Source organism: Fusarium keratoplasticum, chromosome 2 (assembly GCF_025433545.1).
Source record: "Fusarium keratoplasticum isolate Fu6.1 chromosome 2, whole genome shotgun sequence".
Lineage (NCBI taxonomy): Eukaryota > Fungi > Ascomycota > Sordariomycetes > Hypocreales > Nectriaceae > Fusarium > Fusarium keratoplasticum.
The window spans coordinates 4,055,277-4,081,177 of record NC_070530.1 but is presented as its reverse complement, the minus strand read 5'-3'; the positions used below and the strand labels follow the sequence as shown (position 1 = coordinate 4,081,177).

General features: G+C 51.3%; 10 protein-coding genes across 10 annotated transcripts; 6 read left to right on the top strand and 4 right to left on the bottom strand.

Annotated features, from left to right (window-relative positions):
- Positions 1-241: 241 nt before the first annotated feature.
- Positions 242-2,543, top strand: NCS57_00316700 (Fungal-trans domain-containing protein; the record flags this gene model as incomplete). The annotated part of the gene is made up of 4 exons (XM_053053177.1): positions 242-1,311; positions 1,366-1,770; positions 1,827-2,053; positions 2,110-2,543. The coding sequence occupies 4 exons, from the start codon at positions 242-244 to the stop codon at positions 2,541-2,543; spliced, it is 2,136 nt and encodes a 711-aa protein (XP_052918423.1).
- A 2,721-nt stretch (positions 2,544-5,264) lies between these two features.
- NCS57_00316600 (Major facilitator superfamily protein) lies at positions 5,265-6,932 on the top strand (the record flags this gene model as incomplete). Its single annotated transcript, XM_053053176.1, has 3 exons — positions 5,265-5,706; positions 5,819-6,285; positions 6,348-6,932. 3 exons carry the CDS (start codon positions 5,265-5,267, stop codon positions 6,930-6,932), a joined length of 1,494 nt encoding a protein of 497 aa, XP_052918422.1.
- An 872-nt stretch (positions 6,933-7,804) lies between these two features.
- NCS57_00316500 (AAA-16 domain-containing protein) lies at positions 7,805-10,686 on the bottom strand (the record flags this gene model as incomplete). Its single annotated transcript, XM_053053175.1, has 2 exons — positions 7,805-10,211; positions 10,262-10,686. The coding sequence occupies 2 exons, from the start codon at positions 10,684-10,686 to the stop codon at positions 7,805-7,807; spliced, it is 2,832 nt and encodes a 943-aa protein (XP_052918421.1).
- Positions 10,687-11,040: 354 nt separating this feature from the next.
- On the top strand, positions 11,041-12,075 carry NCS57_00316400 (uncharacterized protein; the record flags this gene model as incomplete). The annotated part of the gene is made up of 1 exon (XM_053053174.1): positions 11,041-12,075. One exon carries the CDS (start codon positions 11,041-11,043, stop codon positions 12,073-12,075), a length of 1,035 nt encoding a protein of 344 aa, XP_052918420.1.
- Positions 12,076-12,275: 200 nt separating this feature from the next.
- Positions 12,276-14,462, top strand: NCS57_00316300 (Zn(2)-C6 fungal-type domain-containing protein; the record flags this gene model as incomplete). The annotated part of the gene is made up of 4 exons (XM_053053173.1): positions 12,276-12,420; positions 12,613-12,706; positions 12,758-13,602; positions 13,651-14,462. 4 exons carry the CDS (start codon positions 12,276-12,278, stop codon positions 14,460-14,462), a joined length of 1,896 nt encoding a protein of 631 aa, XP_052918419.1.
- A 509-nt stretch (positions 14,463-14,971) lies between these two features.
- NCS57_00316200 (uncharacterized protein) lies at positions 14,972-16,573 on the bottom strand (the record flags this gene model as incomplete). Its single annotated transcript, XM_053053172.1, has 2 exons — positions 14,972-16,258; positions 16,307-16,573. The coding sequence occupies 2 exons, from the start codon at positions 16,571-16,573 to the stop codon at positions 14,972-14,974; spliced, it is 1,554 nt and encodes a 517-aa protein (XP_052918418.1).
- Positions 16,574-18,513: 1,940 nt separating this feature from the next.
- Positions 18,514-20,376, top strand: NCS57_00316100 (MFS domain-containing protein; the record flags this gene model as incomplete). Its single annotated transcript, XM_053053171.1, has 4 exons — positions 18,514-18,631; positions 18,682-19,057; positions 19,137-20,056; positions 20,108-20,376. 4 exons carry the CDS (start codon positions 18,514-18,516, stop codon positions 20,374-20,376), a joined length of 1,683 nt encoding a protein of 560 aa, XP_052918417.1.
- A 446-nt stretch (positions 20,377-20,822) lies between these two features.
- NCS57_00316000 (uncharacterized protein) lies at positions 20,823-22,197 on the bottom strand (the record flags this gene model as incomplete). The annotated part of the gene is made up of 2 exons (XM_053053170.1): positions 21,473-22,197; positions 20,823-21,423 (listed from the first exon to the last, which is right to left on the bottom strand). The coding sequence occupies exons 1-2, from the start codon at positions 22,165-22,167 to the stop codon at positions 20,823-20,825; spliced, it is 1,296 nt and encodes a 431-aa protein (XP_052918416.1). The 5' UTR covers positions 22,168-22,197.
- Positions 22,198-23,110: 913 nt separating this feature from the next.
- NCS57_00315900 (uncharacterized protein) lies at positions 23,111-24,330 on the top strand (the record flags this gene model as incomplete). Its single annotated transcript, XM_053053169.1, has 5 exons — positions 23,111-23,190; positions 23,261-23,394; positions 23,446-23,925; positions 23,987-24,104; positions 24,159-24,330. 5 exons carry the CDS (start codon positions 23,111-23,113, stop codon positions 24,328-24,330), a joined length of 984 nt encoding a protein of 327 aa, XP_052918415.1.
- Positions 24,331-24,579: 249 nt separating this feature from the next.
- NCS57_00315800 (uncharacterized protein) lies at positions 24,580-25,758 on the bottom strand (the record flags this gene model as incomplete). Its single annotated transcript, XM_053053168.1, has 1 exon — positions 24,580-25,758. The coding sequence occupies one exon, from the start codon at positions 25,756-25,758 to the stop codon at positions 24,580-24,582; it is 1,179 nt and encodes a 392-aa protein (XP_052918414.1).
- Positions 25,759-25,901: the final 143 nt, after the last annotated feature.

The following is a 25,901-nucleotide window of genomic DNA, read 5'->3' as shown; positions in this document are numbered from 1 at the left end:
GCCCCGAGACGGAGGATCCTAGTGCCGACCTAAGCGCTTTGGCTGGACGTAACGGATAAACTTTCCCCCAAACCCCGCATACTGAGGCATGGCGGCTATTAGATGGCGGCTGAAAATGAGAAGGAGTAGAATCTAAACTTAAACCTTGTCCTTAAAATTATTTCGATCGCTGATTCCGTGCCCACACTAAAATCCGGTGCAACAGCCGGTTCTGCGACCGAAGATTTGTTAAACCTTGGAGATGCCGGTCGCTCGAGTCACTAAACGCAGCAAAACGCCTCTTGCGTGTGCGTCTTGTCGAAGGCATAAAATCAAGTGCGATGGCATTCACCCTGTTTGCGGCAACTGCTCTAAAAGAGGGCGAACTCAGGAGCGCTGTGTCTGGAAGCATGTCGACGGACGGCTTGAGAAGGCAGCCGAACCAGCCAGTTTCATCCGTCAATTGGAACAGCGGGTTCGGCAATTAGAGAGCCGCGCTCAATCGAACTCTCACCTGGTCCAGCCGATACCAGAGATGGTTGGCCTCGATCCAGCCGAAATACTGGCAAGCCCCGGCGGTATCAGTGCCATGGAAGCAGCTGTCACCGATGCACCCCAAAACGAGGGCCACATTAGCTCTGCGTCTGCTGCTGGTTTCATGAATATCATCAGACGAGCGGTAGACCCTGGCTCAGCTGTTTCTAACCTAGTCGGGAACGACAAAACCCCACCCGCTCAAGGTATGACATCGTTATCAGCGTCGAGGAAACCGTCGATGTCGTATGTTCTACCCCCACGATCGGACGCTGAGAGATTGGCGACCGCATACTGGGACTATGTACATCCTCTCTACCCCTTTCTGTACCAACCCTCTTTCACCAAAATGTTTGTGGGTCTATGGACTGGAGAATCAGTATCAGAAGCTTCATCTCCCCTGACGGAAACAACCGAAGCCGACAGGGTATGCCTGGTTAACCTGGTCCTTGCCTTAGCTTGCCAGTACTATGACAGCCCTACAGATAGCCAGGACCTCACTGAGGGGTCCAAGTCCGGGGCAATCTTTTTTGATCGAGCTCGGCGGATCTTTCAGTATGATGTATCTGACGGTACAGGTCAGAGCCTTCAGGTAGTTCAGATCTTGTTGCTCATGGCACAATATTTGAATAGCATCGGAAGCCCTCAGAGATCGTGGGAAGCCATAGGTGTAGCCATAAGAACTTGCCAGCGTCTTGGCCTTCATCGTGGGACAACTACTAGCCAAAGGGTACTCCCTGACCCCGTTGAGAGGGAGATGGTGAAAAGAGTCTGGCATGGGTGTCTCATGTTGGAGAGGTGAGGTCGAGCCTAATTCACTTGTTGCACGAAGCAAGATGCTGATGACGCTAGGATGCTTTGTGCGACACTCGGTCGACCTACCATGATTGCAGCGACTGAGGCTGACCCGGTGCCATTCCCAGAGGAATTGGATGAGGGAGCATTTCAATCTGGAGGACAGTCGTTGACGTTCTCTAGCATGTCAGCTCTGTCATTCTTTGTGCACTCGGCGAAACTGTTCGAGATGGGCCATCTAACCCTACTGGCCCTCTATTCTGACGAAAACTCCAATGACGTGCGAGATTACAATCACTTCTTCATGGGACCGACATCAATATTCGACATTGACTCTCAGATGATGGAATGGTTCGCAGCAACTCCTTCGCACATCCGACTTGAGAGTTACGGCCTGCCAATGGATGAAGAGCCGGTACAAACACAGGTATTCCGAAGGCAGGCTGTGGTGCTGCGGATTAGGTACCACGACTATGCAAATTACAAGCATTACCTCGAGACCTTCTGACCATTCCTAGGTATCTACAGGCTCGTATCTTTCTGTTCAGGCCAGTGCTGGCCAAGTTGTGCATAGCAAGTCGAGACATACAGAGTCAGCACTCTGGAAATCTTGCTCACCGGACAGCTCTTCAATGCTCAATGCTCTGCGTCAAGGCGGCCATCGAGATGATCGAGATTGTAAACGATCACCAAACTTCGGCGTCTGCCTGGGGTCATAAACCATCTTGGTTGTACGTCGTGCTCCGTAAGTCTTTCCCCTGGAATGATACTGGCTGTTGGGACGCTGATGGATATACAAAGACATATATGTTGCCGCCACCGTCCTTCTTGCAGCCCGCCTGTCTCCCATTGTTCTGTTGGGTGAGATATCCGAAAAAGATATCCAAGAAACCTGGAACTTTGCGCTGGATATTCTTGACCGATTCCAGGCCGACAATATGTCAGCAAAGCGCTGTGTCACTGCTCTGAAGGTCTTGTATCAGAAAATACCGGGAGGCGTAGGCACAGATGTGCACCAAGACAGCGAATATTCTCCAGGGTCAGGGACAGCAGACCATCATGGGGATGCCCTCGTTGCTGACCCGTCTCATGGACTCGTCCCGCAACACCCGACAGCTGACGGGCCGCCCAGTGCAGATTTTAATCAGGACCTGGGTCCAGACTGGATGCCAGATTTTGATTTCTCAGATCCATACGACATGAGTTGGTTCCAGATCGCTGCTCCTGGCCTGTGATGTAGGGCAATATAAGCAATGACTGGAAATCACTATACATTAAGTACTAGCAAGTAGCGTGTCATGCCATTAGATAGTCGAAACGCTGATTGTTGTGTCGCTAAATGTGTTATCTATAACTGTGGTTAGCACCTCGATTTAAAAAGAGGGAAAAAACATTGCTTCAATAAATGTCCTATATGAAATGCGCCTCCTTCATTCAAGAGCGAATGGCTTCCACGATGATAAAGAGGCGCATCGTGTTCACAGCTTTAGCATTCACGAGACTCGACGCTGACACATGAACCCATTTGGGCCTCTAAGCTACACTACAAGATATACTTAGCAGATCCTATTCATCCATGGAATTATTTTCGTACTGAACTAAGGAAAAGAAGGGAGAAGAAACAAAGAAAATAAGAAAATAAATAGAATAGAACTAAATAAAGAAAAGAAACAATATTGTCTTATCCTAATCCGCACAAAGCCATCATTAGTGTCGCTGTGACCATTGATAAAGAGATCGTCAAGCACATGAGATATGTATGGCCTTTTTTCCCCATCGCTGTAGCTATGTTCCTGAGATAGAGGCGACACCAAAATGAAACCCAATGAAATAACTACACTACCAACCACCAGGTCAAAGGCCGTCAACAAAAGTTTGGTACGATAGGCGATTCATCGAATAGTCTCCCATGCTCATATTATTTACTATTTGCACCTCTGATGTACGATTATGACGGGTCTATGACGGGTCATTGACGGGCCCGCCGTCTGGCAGTCTCTTGGCATCCAACAGTGCGCCGTTGGCCAACAAACAAGCTCGAACGTCCTTGACATCGACTTCGCACTTGCCATGGCTTCGAGCGTATATCGACGCAGCTACCCCGGCAGCCTGGCCTGTTGCCAGTGCAGTTCCCATCACCCTGACCGCACTGCCAGCGTATTGGTCAGCATCGACACACCTTCCAGCTGCGAAAAGGTTCCTTGTGTCAATACTTCGTAGACATCTAAGCGGTATCTCGAACGTTCCATGTGGAGGAAACTTGAACGTGCTCTCCCAGTTCTCATCTTCTTCGTCGTGGAACTCCATTCCCCAAGCGCCTAGCGCAATCACGTCATTGAAAGTCGTGTTCTGTAGTAAATCGTCCTCCTTCAGACAGTACTCCGCATTGAGATGCCGGCTTTCCCTTATGCCAAAGTTGGGGCCAGAGGACACTAAGTATATGTTATTATGGCCTGGTAAGGAACGGAGAATCTCGAGATATTTCTGAGCCTGTCTTCGACCCGACATCTCGGCAGCGGTGATGCTCGCAGACGACGTTCCGTCATAGGTTGCCGAGGCAAGAAAAGTCACAACGTCGCCAGACTGGGGTAGTTTGAGCAGTACTGAGCCGTTCTTCTTGCACAGGCTGTGTAGTGATGAGTTCTTCGCCTTTGCTTCGATGATGGCAGCGCGCCAGGCCGCAGATGACGGGTTTGCATCTTTGTCGAAACCCCCAAATCGCGTGGCCAGCGACCCGAGATTGACCGTTCCATGGTTTCCGTAACGGGTGGACGCGCCGGCGTGATGGGCCAAGTCGCAGTCTCCGGAGCAGTCAACAAAGCCTATTGCCGATATAGACCTTCGGCGCCCTTTCTCTTGAATATCGATCGATGAGATGCCTAGCTCTCCTCTAGTAGCCCCGACCACCGTAGTGCGAAGCAGGACGTTGATATTATGTTCGCAGAGAATATCGTCGAGAACCAATTTCAAGCATTCAGGCTCAACAACCTAATAATTCAGTGTTAATTCCGCCGGTGGTTTGTGATGTGTGAGGTGCCATACCTGGAAGATGCCACGATGCCGGTCAGGGAATTCCGATGCACCCCGAAGTTTCTGGAGCCTGCTAAAGACGTCATCCCAAACTCCTCCGATAGCTTTCCGTGGGCGTTTCTCCAACGTATAGAGGCCGCAATATGAAACAATGTTGCGATGGGTTGCTGCGCCACCGAGACAGCTCTCCGACTCGACGAGGAGAATTCGAGCGGATGCATTCGCTTGTCGTGCGCCCATTGCAGCACCAATCCCGGCTGCACCACCGCCGACGACAACGACATCGTACATATCGTCGTCTTGAATCTTGCCTGAATTCAGTATTGCGCTGGCCATGGTGGATGATGGTAAACTCTGCTATTCGTACTTTAGAAGGCAAGGAAGGAACACGGGCGATAGAAGAGTGTGTTTTATAGGTGAGCGCCCCTTATTGAACAGACTCGCTGAATGCTCAAGACCCTTTCTATCTATTGGTGGGTAATCTACACTTTGGGCCGATATATCATGCTCACTTGAACCGGGACTCCCGGCACCCAGCTTGATCAACAGCGTAGCGACCATGTGGAAGAGGGAATCTAACTCGGGATTATCCCGAGTGTTGAGCACATACGCGCTAGTGGCCTCCACAGACACGCAGGCAGCCGAGTCCATCCCGAGGCTCGAGTCGGGACGGTATCGGGATTCCCGAACGACAATCCACTTCTTCCCCGCGCCTCCGCTGAATGGCCCCTGGCACCATGGAGCGTGCAAGACTCCGGGGTCCCCACAAATCTCCGGCTGTCCCTCCATCTGGATCATATATATAGATCGGGGAAGCATCGTCCTGGGCCTCGACTCGTCTATCATCCTTCTCATCCATCTTCTTTCTCTCATCCACCCATCACCCGCTTTTCAACATTATTGAATCCCCAACCGATCCCTTCGTCATGCGATCCAATACTCCTGAAAAGGACTACGAGGCTCCACATGCCCTTCCCATTGAGACATTGCCTGAGCCAGATGGCGAAGCCCGATCTCCCCTTGAAACTGCTATTCGACACAAGTTCGATCGACGAATTCTCCCCCTGGGAATTATGATCTATCTCGTGGCCCAGATAGACCGAAGTAACATGAGCAACGCTGTAGTTCTCGGCTTGATTGAGGACACGAATCTCACGGGCAACCGCTTCAACGTTGCTTTGACACTATTTTTTGTCACCTATATTCTTTTCGAAATACCTGCCAACCTGATGTGCAAATATTTCGGCCCTCGCTTCTGGCTCAGCTTTATCACTTTCGGATTCGGCATCACGACTATGTGTATTTCTTTTGTGAAGACTTACCCGGCTCTCGTCGTCTGTCGTCTACTCCTTGGCGTTTTTGAAGCAGGTGAGCTCTCCCATATTTCCTCGTTTCAAGCTCACAGACATCTATCCTCTGCTGCTGCTCTCGCGTGGTCTGCTGGAAACCTCACTAATTGCAATAATGATGTTATTAACAGGCGTGCAACCGGGCCTGATGTTCACTTACTCTCAATTCTATCGGCGTCATGAGATGGCCTCTCGCTGGGGAATTAAAGCAGCAGGCGGATCTATTGCGGGCGCTTTTGGCGGTCTTCTCGGCAGTGGGCTGGGAAACCTCCCCAAGTCTGGCATGTTTGAGCGTTGGAGGTGGATCTTTCTGGTTGAGGGCCTATTAACCGTCGTTCTTTCCGCCTTCGTGTATTGGCTCATGCCAAATAGCGTTAACAGCGCATCCTTTCTCAGCGCATCCTTTCTCAGCGCGGAAGAACGGCAAGTCGCAGTTAAACGAATCGACGAGGAAAACAAGATGCATGTCGGAGGCGAAGATCAGTCCCCTTGGCGACTCGCAGTTCTCAAAAAGGCTCTCTGGAACGCCAATACCCAACTAGTATCGTTGGGAATCATGATGTCTCTGCTGTCTCTGACATCGCTGTCTTTGTTCATGGTAAGTCTAGGCTTCGATGCCTACTGCTATATTACCAGTTCCTTCACTAACGTACTGAACAGCCGACCCTGCTCAAATCAATGGGCTACTCCTCGACAAATGCTCAACTTCTTACTGTGCCGCCTTACGTGCTCGCCGCTTGCGTTTGCATTGCCGCATCATTCGCTTCCGACCATTTCCGAGCCCGCGGTGTTGTCATGCTCGTGTTAATACCGCTGACCATGGTTGGGTTTCTTCTACTTGCACTTGTGCCTTCTACCGCGGTCCGCTATTTCGCCCTGTTTCTCACTACGGCTGCAGCTTTTACATGTTCCCCCATTCTACTTGCCTGGGTTGTGAGCAATTCTGCCGGCCCAAGCGTAAGGGCCATCGTGAGCGCCTATGCTGTCGGCGAAGGGAACGTGGGCGCCATCATTGCCACCTGGATTTACCGCGGCTCGGGGGCGCCCCGATATGTCACTGGACACTTGATCAATTTCGGAGGGTCCTGCCTTCTCTTCATTACTGTTGGTGTGACTACAGTGTATTTGAAATGGGAGAACAAGATACGAGCGAAGGGAAAGAGGGATCACAGACTTGCTAATGCAACAGAAGACGAGAAGTGGAACCTAGGTCACAGTCACCCTGACTATCGGTATACAGCTTAATTATTAGATATTAATAAGAGTATTCTAGTCTTTTTTTTAATAGTTTTTTTCATTTTTTACTTATACTTAATATAGCTATTTACTTAACGTATGTAATAAGCATGCGGCGTAAAAACACCTTAATTTTCTCTTCCTTTTATCTGATCAATTGATTCTCAGCCGTTTAAGACACCGCAATCAAATATAGAGGCATAAACGCTTCTTGCCCTTCTTTCCCTTCAGAATGACCTGAAACTAAGTGTCTGACATGCTGTAACAATATATGAGATCAAGGACCAAAGGCTCCGTTGCCGACGGAATGGAATTTAATCTTACAAAAAGTGTGACGTTATTATATTTCCCAAGGGATAAACCGGTCATACTAGGTTGATATTAGCAGGGGATTAAGAAGCATATACTAAGAGTATATATTATGTCTAGTAATTTAATAGCTATTAAATAAGAAGTAATAACTTAGATTAGATTTATCTCTCATATACCTTTTTTATATTATAACTTATATTTATTTTAATTAAATAGCTATAAAAGTTAGCTATTTTTCCTTTATTTTTAATATTATATTAAACTCTTATTAAAGCTAAGAGATTTATAGTAGGCTTAGATTTTTTTTCTTATCTTAACCTTAGATCTTGTTTTATCCTTTTATGACTGTTTTTATGTATAGATCTAATAATATTATACTAAAGATTCACAAAGGATAGTTAGCGGTCGCTTAGTTCTGTTAGGCTGAACGAGGTCCCTTGTTGACTTTCACTTATTTATCTCTGTATCTAATGGTCTTGTCCAATGTGCAACTATTTCAAACCGCTCATTTTCTCTAGGCCACCCGTATTCAACAGTCCCATGTTCTACTCCATCACAATGCTTTCAATCTATTGCATCTGTTCAATCCGTGACTCCATGAGCACCCTCAATCTCTGCATATCCGCTGCCCCATACGTGTCCTCCAACAACTTCATGACCCCAAGAGCCGTAATCTCTGGATCCCACGCGTCTCTCTTTACCACAGCCTTAGCATCCGCGTGCTCAATAAACATGGTTACAATCTCAGCCCATCTTTGAGTGCCCTCCGGGTCGATATCATAGTGCTCGATCCAGTTTCTTCGTTTCGCATCGCGGAGGTGCCGAAGAACCGCCAGCCAGGGTGTAATAGACTGACCAGTTACAAAATGCTTGTACTTGTGGTCTGGGCCCGGATTGATGGTAGACTGATGCGTGATAAGGAAGCGGACGATTTTGGGGGATGACAGCGGGAAGATGGTTTTGTTGCGAGAACAGAGGAACTCGGTTGCGTACGACAGTAACGGGGTCGAGTCGTCCTCACGTTCCTCATCTTCGCCCTTCGAGGTCTGAGCATGTTGAACCTCCTGGGAGACATACTCTGTAAGCCCGAATTTGGTCGCGAGACACAAAAACGGTCGTCGAATTGGAGGGGCCTTCATTCGGATCTCATACGCGCCAAAAGTGCTCTTCGCCCAATGATCGTAGAGGTCTGACGGTTTATCCAGCCACAGCCAAGAGAGAGTCTTGTTCATTTCATTGAGAAGCGGTCTTTGCAGATTGTCTGGGTCGTTGGCGATGTACCGGGCGTGGCTCATGGCGAGCGCAATGTCGGGATACCACTCATCCAAACGGCGATGATGCTCAATCTCATCAAGAGAAAACTTAAGTCGAAGGACATATGATCGCACAAGGCGAAGATGGGCGTCAAAGTCCTGTGACTGACGAGCCTTCAGTCGTTCTCCCGCTCCATTCGCCTCCATCAGCCAGTCCCGGACCGTCCGGTGGATGTAGATGACTCGGCAGCTCGTGACGAGCTTTGCGATGTCTGCGCGATGCACCCTCTGATTCCCGATTCGCCGCTGGTGAATGTTCAGCAGCCCAGAGAAGCGGTTCTTGATGTGTCGCGCCGTTGTTGCACACCGTGTCTGAAGCTCTTCATCTGTCGCCTCACAGACCTCGCGTTCCAGCGCAGCAGCATCATCTTCTTTGTTTAGGGCAAATGCCAGCTCCCAGATGGTGAGTGAAGTCGAAGACTCATCCTTTATAAAGTCGGCGACAACTTCTCTGGCGTGGATGAGCTGGAAGAGGGCCGCGGTATCGAGGACTTCGGATCCAGATTGATCCTGGAACAGCAGCTTCTCAAACAGAGCATCCAGATCCGACGGAAGGCTCTGCAGTGTCTCTCGCAATGTCTCAAGCTCCTCACGTCGAGCGAATGCCGACAGCATCCTTTCGACCGCAAGCCTCACCCAGAGAAACACACCATCAGCCCTCTCAACAGTGGCCAAGACCAAATCCTGACTCGTCTCCTCATTCTTCCTCATCAGCCTTCGAAGCGGAGTGTTGGATCTGAACGCGTCCTTGACGTAGCGGCACATGTCCTCGTAGCTGAGATCCTGCAGCTTGGTGTTGGGCACGGAGTTGCCAAAGGCTTCGTCGAACACGGCCCAAGGACGGGATGAGAGGCACATCTTGAGGTTGCCATTCTCTCTCGTCGTCAGACTTTTGAAGAAGTCGATAATCTCGTGATGGTCGCCGTCGAATTCGTCTAAGCCATCAATGAAGAGACAGATGTTTGCGTCCTTTAGCGCGGCGTCGAGAAACGTGTCAAGGGCAGCTCTCAGGTCGGCAATGGTCCACTCTAGCTCAAGGCTGATCCGTTCCTTGGTCGTCATCTGCCTGACCCTTGTCCAAAGATCGGGGAATGTCTTGGCGATGAGTTCTGGGCTCGAAGAGAGTAGCTGGTGCAGAAGGGAGCGCAGCAATCCTGTTTGCGATCGCTGTTGTCGGGAACCACTCGTCCAGAAAAAGAAGCCCGCGGTGTTGACAGGCTTTTCGGCTGCCCAAAGTCGCAGGTACTCCATGGCCGTACGATCCTGGGAAAGGAACCTCATGAGTGTCGACTTGCCAGAGCCAGGCTTCCCAGTGATCCAGTAAATGGCACCCAGCTCGTTCGTCTTGAGCCATGTAGTAAAAGAATCGCGAAACGCATTGCGCAAAGGTTGAGTGAGGGGAGAATCGTCAAAGATCCATTCGAGAGTTCGTGAGTGAGCTTCAGTCACTTCATCCTCACGGTCGCGCATGCTCGAGTACGCAAGACTTTCGAGGATGAAGTCGTTGATGATTCCGGCGGGGGCAAGGCGTGGAGCTGACGTAGGACTGGCAGGCGCCGACATGAGCTGTTGGGCGAGACTGTCCGTCTCGTCAGGATCGATGTCGCTGGCAGCCAAATCACCCAGCGAAGGGTGTTGCAGTGCGCCTTCGGCATTATCAAGGCTTGAGAGAAGCATGTCAGCTTGGCACTTGTGGGCGATGACTGCACTCACCCGGAATCCTCTCTCATCTCCTTGAAGCGATGCACGACTTGGTCAAGTCGCAAGCCAAGGGCATGAAGATCGTCGAGCGACCACAAGTCACAAAAGTCGGCGCTGTCAATCAGCTCGTCTTTGACGACGGGCGACTTCAACACGCGATCAATATGGACGACGAGGTCCTCGGATATCTTGACACAAGCGAACCTGATCAAAAAAAGAGGCTGGCCGTGCCCGTCGCGGCCGGTCTCTTGGACAACGCCCTTGATGTGCTGGACCGACTTTGACAGCGCATCCGACAGCCCAGCAAAGTCAGCGACAGCAGTCGAGGCCTGCTCTCCATGATGAACATCTCGAACGACGCGATAAACATCAAGAGCGACAGTCAGACACCTCGCGATAACGTCAAAAGCAGACGCGTCAATTGCAGCAGCGGCCATTTTATAGCATGTAATAGGCGCAGCGCAGTATCTATTTCTACAGGTGTATACGAGATCTAGCTTCAATATATATAGAACAAATGCTTTCCACCTCGGGAACTTTTTTCTTCTCGATGGGGTGATCAAGATTGTTGTTGTTTTGAAAGAGTAAGACGTGGCCTTGAGGGGTTTAAATACGAACGCCGCATTTCGCGCGCCGCAATCGCGCGTTCCTTCATCCCTGTCTTTGCATCAATCTGACATTTGTTACGGCATCATATCCGTACATCTCGATTCCTTGCGCAGAGCCACTGATAAGACTCCTTCTGGGCTCACATGTCAGACTGACAGGCCGAGTTGCCGAGACCATTCATCATGGTCGCTCAGTCAATCTCAATAGCCTTCATCTCCTTCATCGCATCAGCCCTCGCGACATCACCAGGCCTTCCCTTCGTCATCAATACATGGGGAGGTGACTTTACCGCCGCAACAGATGCCGCCTTCCTCGCTCTTCAGCGCGACAGCGCGTCATCCCTCGACGCTGTCGAGATCGGCTGCTTGACGTGTGAACGTAACCAATGCGACGGAAGTGTAGGGTATGGAGGTTCACCAGACGAAAACTGCGAAACAACGCTCGACGCAATGATCATGGATGGTACCACCATGAACTCGGGAGCTGTCGCTGCTCTTCGTAGGGTTCGCGATGCTATTTCTGTTGCGAGGCATGTTCTTGAGCACACGACGCATTCTATGCTGGCGGGGGATCAGGCGACGGAATTCGCCCTTCAGAATGGCTTCAAGGCTGAGAATCTCACGACTGCTGGATCTGCGGAGAAGTGCCGGACTTGGAAGGAGGACAGTTGCCAGCCGAATTATCGAGCCAACGTGAGCCCAAACCCATCAGCCTCTTGCGGTCCGTACGAACCTCAATCGGGAGACACGAGTCCACACTCGAAGCAAGCCTCACACGATACACTCTCCCTAATTGCCATCCACACGGACGGTTCAATGGCAGCAGGAACAACCACCAACGGCGCATCTCACAAGATCCCCGGCCGTGTCGGTGACGGACCCATTGTGGGTAGCGGTTCCTACGTCGACGGCGACGTCGGAGGATGCGGCGCCACAGGAGACGGAGACGTCATGATGCGATTCCTACCTTGTTACCAAGCCGTTGAGAACTTGCGACGAGGCATGTCGCCTACAGAAGCTGCTGAAGATGTCGTTCTGCGGATGTTGCGCAAGTATCCAGACATTTCGAGTGGGATTGTGGTGGTAGACAAGCATGGTGAGCATGGCGCTGCTGGCAGTGGGTGGACCTTTACGTACAGCTACAGAGGGGGAAGCATGGAGAAGACAGAGGTCATCACGGTGCCCCCTTTGAGGGTATCAACACGGGGAGAACTATGATCGTATTTCCAAGGCACCCTATGATTATCTAGACAATACAAAGACTTCGCCCTCAAAGGCTCCAACTCCCCCCAGTCTAGACCCATATCGCCAAGGGCCCAAACCCCCATCTTCTCCAACAAGCATCAACTGACTCGGATGCTTCTCCGTACGCTAACTTACCCCGCATCATCATTTCTCTTGCCCCAGACAAAGTTAAAATGGGTCCAAGGTCCATGCAACTCTCGTCGAACAAGGGGTCCGATCCATGCTTCACTCTTTTCCACCCCCTCTTGCTGCTGCATAATGTCGTCCTCGGGTTCGCGAAAGGTTTCCAAGACGAGACGGTCACAGAAGAGCTGCACGGTGCGCCACCTTCTCTACGTTATGGGGTTCTGCTGACCAGTGCTAGAATTGCCGCCTCAGGTATTGAGACTACACAGACTAGACTTGCTGTTGGGCGATCGCTGATTGTCAATCTCGCGATTCTGCATCTACAGACACGTGAAATGTGAGTTGCTCACCATTCACTCATTGAAACCCGCTCACATTTTCTAGGCGACAACACCAGACCATGCAATCGCTGCGCCAGGAATGGAGTCGAGTGCCTCAGCGAATGGATCCGATTCAAACACCAACCGCCCAAGATTCGGTATCATGTCCACTCAAGACCCTCACTAGTTATCCCACTGACACTCTGCAGTCTCTCAACGGCAGCCAATGCCACTTCCAACGAGTACAAGTTCTCCGAGGATCAAACCTGGTGCTCACTCGACGGCGAACTCGAGTTTGTGGATGAAGGAAAGAACCTGCAGTCCATATACCAGGCCGAGGATGCAGCTGAAGACGGAGGCGAAAGTTCGCAGGATGACTCTGAACAAGTCACTCCGTCTCGTGAGATAGGCCATAACGGCACGCCGGACCAGCAGCTCAACTCTCTCACGCTCGATGCAGGGCCATATCTCTCGAGTTTTCACGATTCTACGTCAGAAACGAGTTGGCCGACAGATCTGTCGAATACCAGACTACTCGAACGACCCTCTTCACAGCAACACGATAGCCCAGCATCAGGCTCGGCCGTTCACTCATTAGGCGACACATTACCCCTTCCTCCTATCGACACGTTCAGCCCACTGCCCACCCAAGAAGTCGGAGCACACTGCGCAGAAGCAAACCATCCCACCTTCACAGAAATACCAGTCTACCACGACATCTCAGTCTGGCCCCTCAAAGACCCAACCGAAGCCAAACTAATGCGCTACTTTATCGAAAAGATCGCCCGCCGTTTCGACCTCTGCGACCCAGAGCGGCATTTCGCCCTCGTCGTCCCGTGGAGGGCGGCGTTTTGTCCACCTCTGCTGGACGCTGCTTTGGCATTGAGTGCAAGGTGTCTGAGCAGGACGACGGATTTCGACTCTTACATATCGAATAGGTATTATCAGAGGTGTTTGAATGCTCTGATATCGACGCTTGGGATTGCGGATGCGCTGAAGAATCAGGATTTGTTTGCAGCTGTTGTGCTGTTGAGAACGCTGGAGGAGATTGACGGTAAGTCTGCTTCTCAAACACTGTTCATCCACTAAAACTTGCTTGCAGGGCCATTATCTGGAGCTGACTCTCAATCGCACTTGCTTGGCGGCCATCTCTTTGCCAGCGCTTCAGCTTCAGAACACAGCTCCATCTTGTGGTCCCCAGGTGTGCTTAGAGAACCCGACAGACTCACCAGTCTCCGACGCGCGGCTCTCATCGTCGCATTTCGTCAAGAAGTTTACATGGCCTTTGCGTGCCAGAGGCCTGTTCTTCCCGCATTCTATCTCCCCGAGATTGACCGCTGTCTCGACAACCCAACCGACGACGGCACCTGGACAAACCGAATACTATTACATCTCGTCGACACGCTAAAGTTCTGCTTCGGAGATGAACCCATGAACCCGAACCAGGCCATGGAGAAGCACAACGATCTGTTAAAATACGCAGAAGAGTGGTACACCAAGAAACCACCCAGCTTCAACGCCCTCTTCCTCGACGAAAACACCGACCGAAGAATCGCCCCCGACATCTGGATCCTCTCCGACGCCGCAGCAACCGGCCTCCTAAACTACCACCTCCTGCGCATCCTTCTCCTCTCATTCGACCCCCACACACCCCGCGTCGGTCCATCCCGAGCACGCTTCCTAAAACAGCAAGACAGGGAGATTAAAGAGGAGGTAAAGACGTGTATTGGACTTGCTGAGGGGAACCCAGAGTGTGCGCCACATTTTGTGCTTGCGAGCTTGGGGATTGCGCTTGCGGGGGATAGGTTTGAGGAGAGGTGGGAGAAGGACGAACTGATGAAGTTTTTGAAGAGAGCGGAATCATTGCACGGTTGGAGCACGTTGGCTGCGCAGAGGCACTTAGCTGAGGCTTAGTATGAGAGATACCTGAGGATTTGTATATCGAGGTAGAATTAAGGAGGACTTTTGGATGATCTATACACAACATGGTAACTGGGTCATCTAATTAATGTCTTTATTCAACCGCTCGCATCGGTCCATCTCGTAGCAGGTTCTCCGGTTCGGAATAGCACCCCTAAGGCCTCGCCCTCAGCTGGGCCATTCTCCAGAATGCTGAGGTTAGGTGATTTCATGGGACTAGAGACCGGGCATGGCATTCATCTTTCATGGTGGCTGCCGTCTTGGAAGTCAGGGTCCACGAGATGTCGTCCTTGGAGCCCCCACTTGGAGGATCCCTCTGAGGTACGTTTGAGTCCCTGATCCGAGCAGACGAGGTATACGTGTACGGCCATTGTGATTGTTGCAGACCAAGTTCTTGTCTGCTCTTGCGAATAGGAAGATTCAAGTAGTACCATCAATTTCTAGATTCAACGCTTCAAGCAAACAATTCTCCTCTTTCATGCAATGCTTTTGTTAAGAATGCTCTAAATCCTTCGCCTCCAAACCTTGACCGGCATCTCTTTCACCAACAAATTCGTCCCCTCGTCAAGCTCCGGCGTCCACTCCTTACTAGGCAACGCCATACCATATCTATGGACAACAGAAGCCAGCAAAACAGTCTGCTCAAGATACGAAATGTTTCTTCCAATACATCCTCGCGCGCCCGTGCTAAACGCAATGAACCCACGTTGAAGTTCCTGAGCACCCTCACCAAGCCACCGTTCAGGTCTAAACTCTTCAGGCTCGGGGAACACTTCTTCGTCACGGTGGGCGGTCCAGGCTGAGATGCTGACTGATGTTTCGCCGGGGATGAATTCGTCGCCAATGGCACAGCCGCCTTGGGGCGTACGTCGGGGGAGGTTGAATGTGACTGAGGGTGTGATTCGAAGTGTCTCGTCGATGACGGCGCGGAGGTACGGGAGGTGCTTTACCTTGGCAAACGGCGCGACCTCTTCATCCTCGTCAAGGGCGGAGTCAACTTCTTCTTGCAGCTTCTTGAGAGCGTCTGGGTGCTTGAGGAGGTGGTACATGGCGTTGTTCATGGCGATAGCCGTTGTGTCGGAGCCGGCGTTCATCATGATAGATACCTCGGCAACAATCTCGCCCCATTCCTGGTTGTTTTGACGCCCATTCTTATCCTCCATCAAAGCCTGGAAGAAGTCATCGAGCTTCTCGCCAGCGCGGTACCGAGCCAACCGCTTCGTCGCACGGTGGTACACGATGTCGTCGAACTGATCCCCAAGACGGAGCATGCGGCGAAAGTCCTTTGACAGAAGACGTGCGAGGTACTCGTTGGTCTTGTACCAGGAGTAGCCCCAAACAAGACGGGACTGTGCAATGGCCGTGTTGTGAAGACTTTCGACAAAGTTGGCAGTATACAACGTGCCATCCCTCTTCTCAGCCGTACAATCAGCAGACCCATTATCCAAAAAGCCAAGCTTCTCCGAGAGACCAATGTCCGCAATAGCTTCAACAGTGAAAAAGTTGGTCCACTTTCGATAGTCAAAGGTAAGCTCGTCTAGCTGAGGGTCTGCAGATGTCTTGGGAGGAAGAGTACAGGCGGCGTCGCAGGCCTTGATGAAGCGCTCCGTCTTATCGGCCACTTTGTATTCCCAATCTTCGAGGTTCTTGATGGCGTAGGCTGAGGAGAGGACTCGGCGCTTGCGGGCGTGGTCGGCTTTGTTCACGACGTCGGCGAGGTGGGTGTGGGATCCTCCTGTCACGACGTAGAAGTGATCTTTGGTGCAGGGTGTTCCATGGCCGTAGATGTCCTGACACTCTGTTAGTAACTGGAGTAACTATAGAGGCAAAGGACTCACCTTGATGGCTTGAACACCAGAGAAAGAGAGAGAGTTAGGCCCTATCCGAACTACAGGATACTTCTTGTGCAGCTCTGTAAGACGCTTCGTCCTGAAGCCTTTTGTCGCTTCATACATGAAGCCCAGGTCGGTGATACCAGCCAAAGCATTCATAGCAGGGTACTTGCGGAAGCCCTTGGGATCTCGGAGGTAGAGCCATACCGGGCTAATGACAAAGTAGTAGACAAGAAAGGAGAGGAAAGAAACGGGAATGACGACGGCATACATGTTGGCTGTGCAGTCTTCGACTTGGATAGAGGTTGTTGATTCAAGACTAGACTGAGCAATGACCAGCGCCATATATACACAAGATTTGTCCTCAAAGATCGGGATTTCATTCCATTCTAGACAATGTTGCGAAGATAGCATGTCTCGGGCTCCCCCACGGTGTGAAAATGTCACCTTCGATCACCATCTCGGAGCCATTTACCCCGTCAAGTCTCGACACTGCGACCAACTCCCGTTCTGATATCGGCATTCTCTCAGACTGTGGAGAAACAAATGCACGATGCAGATGCAAAAGCAAGTCTAGATCCATGACGGCGAACCCCCCAGACTCTTCAAACACGGACCATCCAGTCTGAAGCCATCCCGGTCCTTGACACTGGTCAAGATGGAAATTCGACCCGAGATCCCTGCTCGGTCCATGCTCCGCACTAGACCCACACCACCTTCGGCATCTTTTTCCTCATCAAAAATTGGAGATGGTCTCGACGGGCTTCTTCCCCGCGTCTGGAAGCGACTAACGATTCAAGGTGCGTCATTGCTCACCGGTACGCGGGTCAAGAAAAGGATGAGAGTGCAAAGGCGTTAGTGTATCTTTGTCTAAGGTAAGGTATGAAGATGTGCGAAGAACAGCAAGTAGTATGTAGGGGATTGTCAGAGTGTTACCTATTCTTCTGATGGGTTTCACAGTGTGTACAGTATAATTTGGAGTCATAGTGTAAGAAGACTGATGAAAAAACATTGCCCTCTTCGCGCTGTACTTCTTTGCGCCCTTTCATCCTTAACCCGCGTGGCCAAAGATCGATGCAATGGGTGTTTCGACGCACTCTTGAACGGAAATCCCATACCAAACTTCACGCAATGCCCCAGCTACTAGTTCACATACAATGTTAGCGCTGCCAGGCTGATTAGCAGCCCTAGCTGCTCACCCCCAAGCAGTCCCAACTGCCAAAGGGCAGCTTCCAGAGCCAAGTTAATAAGCCTCTCCGGTGGGATGGCCCCTTGTATCGGATCTCGCGATGAGATGTGGATATGACAGTAGACCTGAGTAGCTGTCGTGTTCTTCCTTGACGCGAGGCCCTCGCCGAAAGCAATGGGAGGGTGATGAATCAAGTTAGTCACAGCAGGCGTCCAATGCCGAGCGAACGAAGTTGAGGTTAGTCATAAGCGGAACAAATTTCCCCATCCGCAGTCCGACTTGTGTAGCAAAAAGTCCCGAGGTCTTCGCACTTGGCGCTGTCTTGTCTGGCCAGACCAAAAAGACGAGATCTGACTTGGGCGCGAATTCCTGTGGGCGCCGGGCGGGAGGAGCCATACATCACTCGGCTTCATCATTATCTACAGAGCCTTGATTGTATCTCGCAGTGTCCGTCCCTGTAGTTCACATCTCTAAAGTGCTACATGCATTGACCTTCTCCACACGTTGAGTCTCTCCGATTGCACCCAATTCGCAGTTAGTCTTCATTGCTCTACCATCTTTTCACGACGTTCTTCCTGTAGCTAGCTCCTCAATCAAACCACTAATAGACTCAATATCACTAACTGAAGCCATTGCCACCCAAATATCTCAACCTAGGCGGGAAAAAGTGCCTCATCAAGCCTCCCTCTCCGAAAATTAAACCCATGTTCCCCTACCCCATGTTCCATGAGTCGTGTCCGATGGCCCCATCTTCCCCGGACCCCAGGTCTACCCTTAACGGCTGCGCTCCGGGGAAGTAGGGGAATCTTATTCCAGGGCATATCATTGGTTGATGGGGTGAGGTGATGGTGACGGTTGAATCGATGTTGGAGTATAAGAAGGGAGGGAATCTCTCCACTGGTTCATGTTGATCAGAAGCAGCTCTCTAGAGTATCAGCAGATCTCTTTCTTTCTTCCTTTCAAATTTCTTTTCAAGCTTCCTCTAACCCTTGATCAACTACCTGTACCGCAGCAGCTCGCCATCATGGGTTCGGCATCAGATACTCTCGAACCAGTCAAGACTGGGGACAAATACCATGTCGCAACGCAAGAGCACGTCTCCATCCCCCTCGACTCTGAAGTAGAGCCCTATGGACCCGCAGGTACAACATCACTACCTCCTCACTACTCACAATTCTAACGCATCATCTAGGATTCCGCGGTCTCTTTTCCTCCCCCTACGTAGCCCTCTGCGCAGCCTTCTCCGCCATCGGCGGTCTCCTCTTTGGCTACGATCAAGGCGTTATCAGCGTCACACTCGTCATGGATCACTTTTTGGATCGGTTCCCTGAAGTGGCAGACAATGCTCCCGGCGCCGGTTTCAAGAAGGGTCTGATGACGGCTATGATTACACTTGGTGCTTTTATCGGCGCCATGAACCAGGGCTGGATCGCCGACTGGGCATCTCGCAAGCGATCTATCATGATTGCCGTTGTTATCTTTACGATTGGATCTGCGCTCCAGACTTCGGCCCTCAACTTTGACATGCTTGTCGCCGGAAGATTTATTGGCGGTGTCGGTATTGGCATGTAAGACAGCCCTCTTCCTGTGAAGCACCATGTGCTTCACCAACACATCCATGAGCTCTCGCTTACACTAACTCTCCAGGCTCTCCATGGTCGTCCCCCTCTACATCGGCGAAATCTCTCCCCCCGAAATCCGCGGCTCCCTCCTCGTCTTCGAATCCCTCTTTGTCGTCCTCGGCATCGTCATCGCCTTCTGGATCACATACTCGACAAAAGACATGAGCAGCCACTGGTCCTGGCAACTCCCCTTCCTCATCCAAATATTCCCTGGCATAATCCTCGGTGTTGGCGCCATCTTTCTCCCCTTCTCCCCACGCTGGCTCGCTTCTAAAGGCCGTGAGGAAGAGGCCTTGGAGAACCTTGTCAAGCTAAGACGACTTCCGGAGAGTGACCGCCGTGTCAAAAGGGAGTGGATTGAGATTATCGCCGAGGCTCGTTTTCAAACCGGTGTTCTTGCCGAGAGGCATCCTCTTCTTACGTCCCCTGAGAACAAGACCGTGTCGAGCGCCATCAAGCTGGAGATCGTCAGTTGGACCGACTGTTTCAAGGCTGGCTGCTGGCGTCGCACCCTCGTAGGTGCCGGGCTCATGTTCTTCCAGCAGTTTATTGGAATTAACGCCCTGATTTACTATTCACCCACGCTCTTTGGGACCATGGGCTTGGATCTCAACATGCAGCTCATCATGTCTGGTGTGTTGAACATTATCCAACTCGTCGGTGTTTTCACTAGCTTGTGGACTTTGGACCGCTTCGGCCGAAAGACGATCCTACTTATCGGCAGTGTCCTGACTGTCATCCCTCTGGTCATCATCGCCGTCACCGTTGGGCTCTTCTCTGATAGTTGGCCTACTCACCGCGCCGAAGGATGGACCAGCGTTGCCTTTTTGCTCTTTTACATGCTCGTATTTGGCGGCTCTTGGGCTCCTGTCCCCTGGGCTGTCCCTGCCGAGGTCTTTCCCTCCAGTCTTCGTGCCAAGGGTGTCGCTATCTCTACCTGCTCAAGTAAGTACTCTCTACCCTTACACCATCTATAGAGAAACTAACGCTTTAAAGACTGGATCAACAACTTCATCATCGGCCTCATCACCCCTCCCCTCGTTCAGGCCACAGGCTTTGGGGCCTACGTGTTCTTTGCTGTCTTCGGTCTTCTTTCCTTTGCCTTTGTGTGGTTCTGCGTGCCCGAGACACGAGGTAAGACTCTCGAAGAGATGGACACTGTGTTCGGAGATCGCAGCGGTGGTGATGATATTGCCAAGAAGGAGCATGTCCTACGGGAGGTATATAACGAGAAGATGAGTGGTACCTCGACTCCTAAGGAATAGCCTTTGGGTGGCCGGTTGTGCAAGGGGGCTTGTTGTCATTCGTCATGATCACATTCCAGTGCCCTTGACTGAGAAGACGGCTGGCTCCAGCAGGTTTGAGGAATATACTACCACTTGTACCTACACCTCATATTATTCTCGGCATATCTTTCAGCTATATTCAGATATAAATTTTCAAGCACTTTAGGTAATCATTTCATAGCGTGATTGATGCGACATTCAAAGCGCTTCACGATTAGGTTCTACTGCCATATAAATCAGAATCGAAAGTTGAGCAAACTAAGATCACCTCCCCTTTCCAGAGCCAAACTCCTACTACACTTTGACTATGTCATCTTGACTATGACCAAAGCAAATGCGTTCAAATACGGACTATCCTCCATCGATAGGTGGGAGTCGTGATACCAACAACAGTATGGGTTGATATGATGGACCTTTCATGGTCTTTAAGTGTCGAAACCCCATCCGACCTGGTCGTTTTGTCCACCGACAAAGCGCATCAGGCTGCTCGCACCTCTGGCAGCGTTGAAGCGACCGCCCTGGAAAGCAGCTGCGGCAACACCTAGGGCAGCTCGGGTATCAACCTGAGGTTGGTTGTTGTTCTGCTGCGCTTCTGCCCTGTCTAGCACCTCGTTCAGGTAGTCATCACCCGCCAGACCATCGTACCGATCCAGACACAGCTGCTTGATAGCAGGGCCGTACCTACTGGTCCACTGCTCTTCGCTGACTGTAGTATACCTCTTCCGACCCTGTTCATCGACCTGAGCAAAAGGCCACTCGGCGCGGACGACATGATACCGCTTAGTGGTGAAGAAGAGTACAGGCCAAGCAAAGATCCAGAGAAAGGTGAGGTAGAAGATCCAGCAGATCCAGGTTGTCAGCCGCCAAGTGTTGAGTCGGCTGGACGAGTAGATGTCGACTGCTCGGTCGGCAACAGGGAACTCGATGGTGAGCTTGCCCTTGTAGTTTGTGCTCCTGATCAAGCCCGTAAGACGAGAGCGAAGTTGTTCCTTGTCCATACCGGTGACGGTACGAGTTAGACGGAATCTGCGAGGACAAGTTAGCTGAGATGGACAGGCGGATGCGATGCACTTACACTTTGGTCCCTGTTGCATTGGCACAGTAGCGATGGCACCACTCCTTGAGGGCAGGCTTTGCGTGGCCAACCTCGATATCACCCTTGACCCCAGGGGCACGTTTCTTGAGGACAGTGCCCCGGTACGTCTTCTCTCCACCCTCCGCAGTCAAGAGTTTCATCTCGTTGGGCCCATCGGGGTTAAAGTTGGGCCACAGATAATTCCGCAAGCTAACCATGATGCGGAAATCCGTCACGTCCTCACGACTCTTTTTCCCATCCTTGTCACGCTTCGTCTCCTTGTGCGTGCCGACAATGTGAATGTACGGCGACGGAGGGAGCCGAGCCATGAGCTTGATCCACGACCCGAGAAACTGAGGATCGGCGTCGGAGCGCTTGTCCAGCAGGTGGATCACCTCGTTCCCGATGCGGGTGCGCTTGTTGCCAATGCGATACGAGGTGAAAGCGAAATGGGACTCGGGCTCGGTAACACCAGTCCAATAGAAGTCTTCGTCCTCGGCATCCGGGTTTCTGACTTGGGGAGCAGTGAGCGGTGGCCTTATGGCGCTGTTGTCAACAGGAGTGTAAGGGGGAGCGGCATCGTCGGCGGCATCTTCAGCGACGGCGTCGGTGTAGGCTTCGCCGTCGGTCGTGTGCATGGACAATGCATCGGGATCATCGCGGAAACCGCTGCTTTTGGGACGAGGACCACTCATGATTGAGATCTGTACTTGGCGATGATTAAATGATGGTCGTGATGTGAGAAAGTCAAGTTAAATAACGCGACTCGAAACACGGGTCAAAGCTCCTTTTTTAGGCAGCAATCCTTCCGGCGATTCCCTAAAAGAGAAGCGCTGCGAATTGAGCGTGAAGCGCTTATTCTGCATGGCCACGGCGTAGTCTCCCACGAGCAGTCTGCAACCACTGCGGCAAATCAGGCTGATTTATCAATCAATTAGGATACAGGGAAACTGATATTCAAGTCGACTTTGAAATGGGTGTGCTGTTTGACTGGTGTTGATAACAGCTGATAAGCCGAGGTTCCGCCAGCCAACAATGGGCCTAGAAGAGCGATTCCTTGAGAGTCACGTGCCGCTTGTGCATCGCAGCATACAGTTGTGCTCAGCTTTATTCTTTACATTGTAAGCAATTCTCTCTTTGGTGAAATAAGAGATATTAAGTTATGCGTAATAAAGTACCTATTGCATACTTCATAAAATGTCCGTCTTTGGTCTCACTGGAGAAGAAGCAAGTTCCATGCATGTGTAACCGCAAATCCTCAAAAACGGCCAGCCTGCCTAACACCTTGCAATCGCACACCCAGAAGGGCCACTTACATACGCCCCTCCTCTCCATTTCGTCATGTACATGTAAATACCTACATAAGTGACCCAGTCGGGAAAGCCGGTGGCGCCGCCAATTGACGCCCCGAGGTTCCCGAAGCACAACGCCGCAGCGCTTAAAACCAGGCTCTGAGAGCGAGGCTCGCAGCTGAGTTACTTCTGTGGGAAAAGATGCAGATCCTACGTTCCCTTCGAATCTTACTGCAGGACACCGCCTGAGGCTCCACTACGGAGGCGTCTAAGCCCCGAAATATAAGGAAAGGAGCCGGGTCCAACAAGTCCGCTGTGCTGCAAACCACCCACCACCGTCAACGTCATGGTCAACGTCCAGAGCCTGAACAGCGAGAAATCAGCAATGGCAACAGAATTTTGGGGTCCGCAGACCTCTTATCTAAAGTATGTTTTGCTTGCCTATTGCTCATCCACATACTAACAATAATGCAGCTTCTGTGAAGAGGTATCGTAGCCACCCCCGAACCGTTTCTTCCCCACCGAATCGAACACCCGAGAACTCTGACAGACCTCCTTACGATAACCAGGACTATGTTATTACTCGATATATTGCCGAGTTTGTCAACACACTCAGCAGTCTCGCCTACGGTCTGCTCACCTCGCACCCACGACGAGCAGAGAGAAGTTGACACATTCCAGTTGCCTATGGGCTCTACGGCTTGTTCAGCTGCCCCCAACTTCCAACTGGCTCGCGCTTATTCTTGTACTGCGGTTTGGTGGGAGTGGGAATCTGCTCTGGCGGATACCACATGACACTGAAATACCATACTCAAATGTGTATGCACCCTTTTCTGCCCACCAGATATCCACCTCTTGCTGATCATCTTGGCTTTGAAGCCGACGAACTCTCGATGCATCTGTTGACCACGCCGCTCGTCTATCGCCTGCTCACCTTCCAAGCCAGCCCCCGACGCACGATATCGATAGGGCTAGTGCTTTCATCTCTCTTCACCCTCGTCATGATCACGCATATTGTCCTGGATGAATTTGTTCTCCATGCAGTCACCTTTGCCTCGGGAGTACTGATTGTGGCAAACCGAGTACTCAAGATCATTTCCCAACACATTCCTGATCCTCACGTCAGAAGCAGTCTTCGCAACGTCTCTCTCTTTGGCTGTTGTAAGTGACCGCCTACCCATCCCGTTCCGTTTACCGTGAATCAAAATTGATGCCGTTTTAGTTTGTTTTGGCTTCGGATACTTTCTCTGGCTGATTGATGAATTCGCCTGTCGGTACTTGACGGATGCGAGAAACGTTGTCGGCTTGCCCTTTGCCTTCTTCCTGGAATTGCATGGATGGTACATTCCACGTATGTTCAACCGCTGCTGAGACTGGGTCCTGACAGGAAATAGGTGGCACATTCTTACAGCTCTTGGAAGCTACATAGCCGTCGCCGTCGTAGACCTAATAACGTCGGGAGAGGAGGTCGTCGAGGATCCTACCAAGTACATGGCCTGGCCTGTCCCTTTCGTAGCTAGTCACATGGCCAACTCGCGTGATTCAGTAAAGGAAAAGGCGTCGTAGCTTTAGAGCAGATTAATAGACAGTTGGAAGATCGTCGATGGGTATGTATTGCCTGACATTTCATCGAGCACTGTCAGCTCAAATCTCTGGACCTCAATTACGCTCGCCTGTCATTACTCTTCATCTTGAGTCAACATGAACCTAGGCAATCCAGCGAAAAGACCCCACTACTACCAGTCCTGTACAGCACTTGAGCGCCCCCGGTTGTCCGTCTGGGTTCTCGACTCCTCCCCCATCATCATCCTCTATCTACCCATGGATCAGCGGCTTAGTGCTGCTATCTGTTCCTGTCCGAGTCAAGCGGCAAAGCTCCGTCAAACTCCCAGACTCTACACTTCGGTCCTGATTCTCCTCTTCCGGAAGCGTTATCGCGTACAATGGCGCCTCTCCATCCCTCCCCTGGCAAAGACGCCGAAGCCTGGAAAGCTCGTACATGAGCACCATCCTGCAGGCGATGACGGACCCTATCAGCCGCGCGACAACAGGAAGACAATCTCTGACCGAGATGAAGAGCGCGCTGGAGAATACCAACGTGCCGAATATGATGTGCGCGGTGATGAGAAGAGATACGAAGCCCGAGAAACAAGTGTAGACGAGTGTTTCGTGCCTGATTATGAACTCTGTCTGTTTCTCTACTTTCCATGGCGCGATCCAGGACTTGAACCAAGTGCCTGGCTCTCTGATGTGTGGATTCTTGATCTTGACACGGAGGTGAAGAGAAAATGCCGCAAGCATATGCGCGACAGTACCCAAGAAGAGCCACAGAAGAATGAGGAAGGTCAATTCAGGTGCAAAAACCATGATGACTCTGGATCCGAGCTGATATCCCAGTTGCGCCACGTTGATAATCGACCCAACCGCAATGAGGTGCTCAGCAATCCAGATCAGTGCCTCACCGCGAAAAGACAAGGGTGGGATATTAAGCCGGCCTGGTCGTCTCTCCTGCAATTCGCTGAACTTGCGGTACTCAAACAGAGGACGCGGCGGTACACCGGGCGATCCGGCGCTGAGGAGAAAGCCTAGGACTGGTCGCCTGCCAAAAATGTAGAGCAGGGATGTCTCATCGACCGTAGAGCCGAGGGCGGCCAAGATGGCTGGAGTCAAACCGAGAACGACGTTGGCCGCGGCCATTCCGCTCTTCTGATACTCGGAGGATTCGTCCACGATGCAGTTGACGAGGGGCACGACGCTCGCCGACCGTGGGCCGGCGCCGAGCCAATGGGCCTTTTCGTACGATTTTGTCCCAGGAGTGATGCCGCCCTGGTAGAGTTGGTACTCTTTCTGGCATTTCTCTTCCAGGATGCGGGCGAAGATGAATCCCCATTCTGGGTACCATTCTTTGAACTGTTCCATGGCCGCAGATGCGAAATCAGTGTGGATGACGAGAATAGTTAGGAAGAGAAGGCAATGCTGGACGAGTCGTGTCATTGTGCGTGTGGCTCTTCTGGATCGAGATGGCTGTGGTAACAACAAGGAGATGGATTTGAGTGACTGAATGAATCAAGAGTTTCTGTCAAAGCAGAAAAGCCAGTGTGAAAGGTTCCAAGGCCTCTTTATTTGCCGTTACTGCT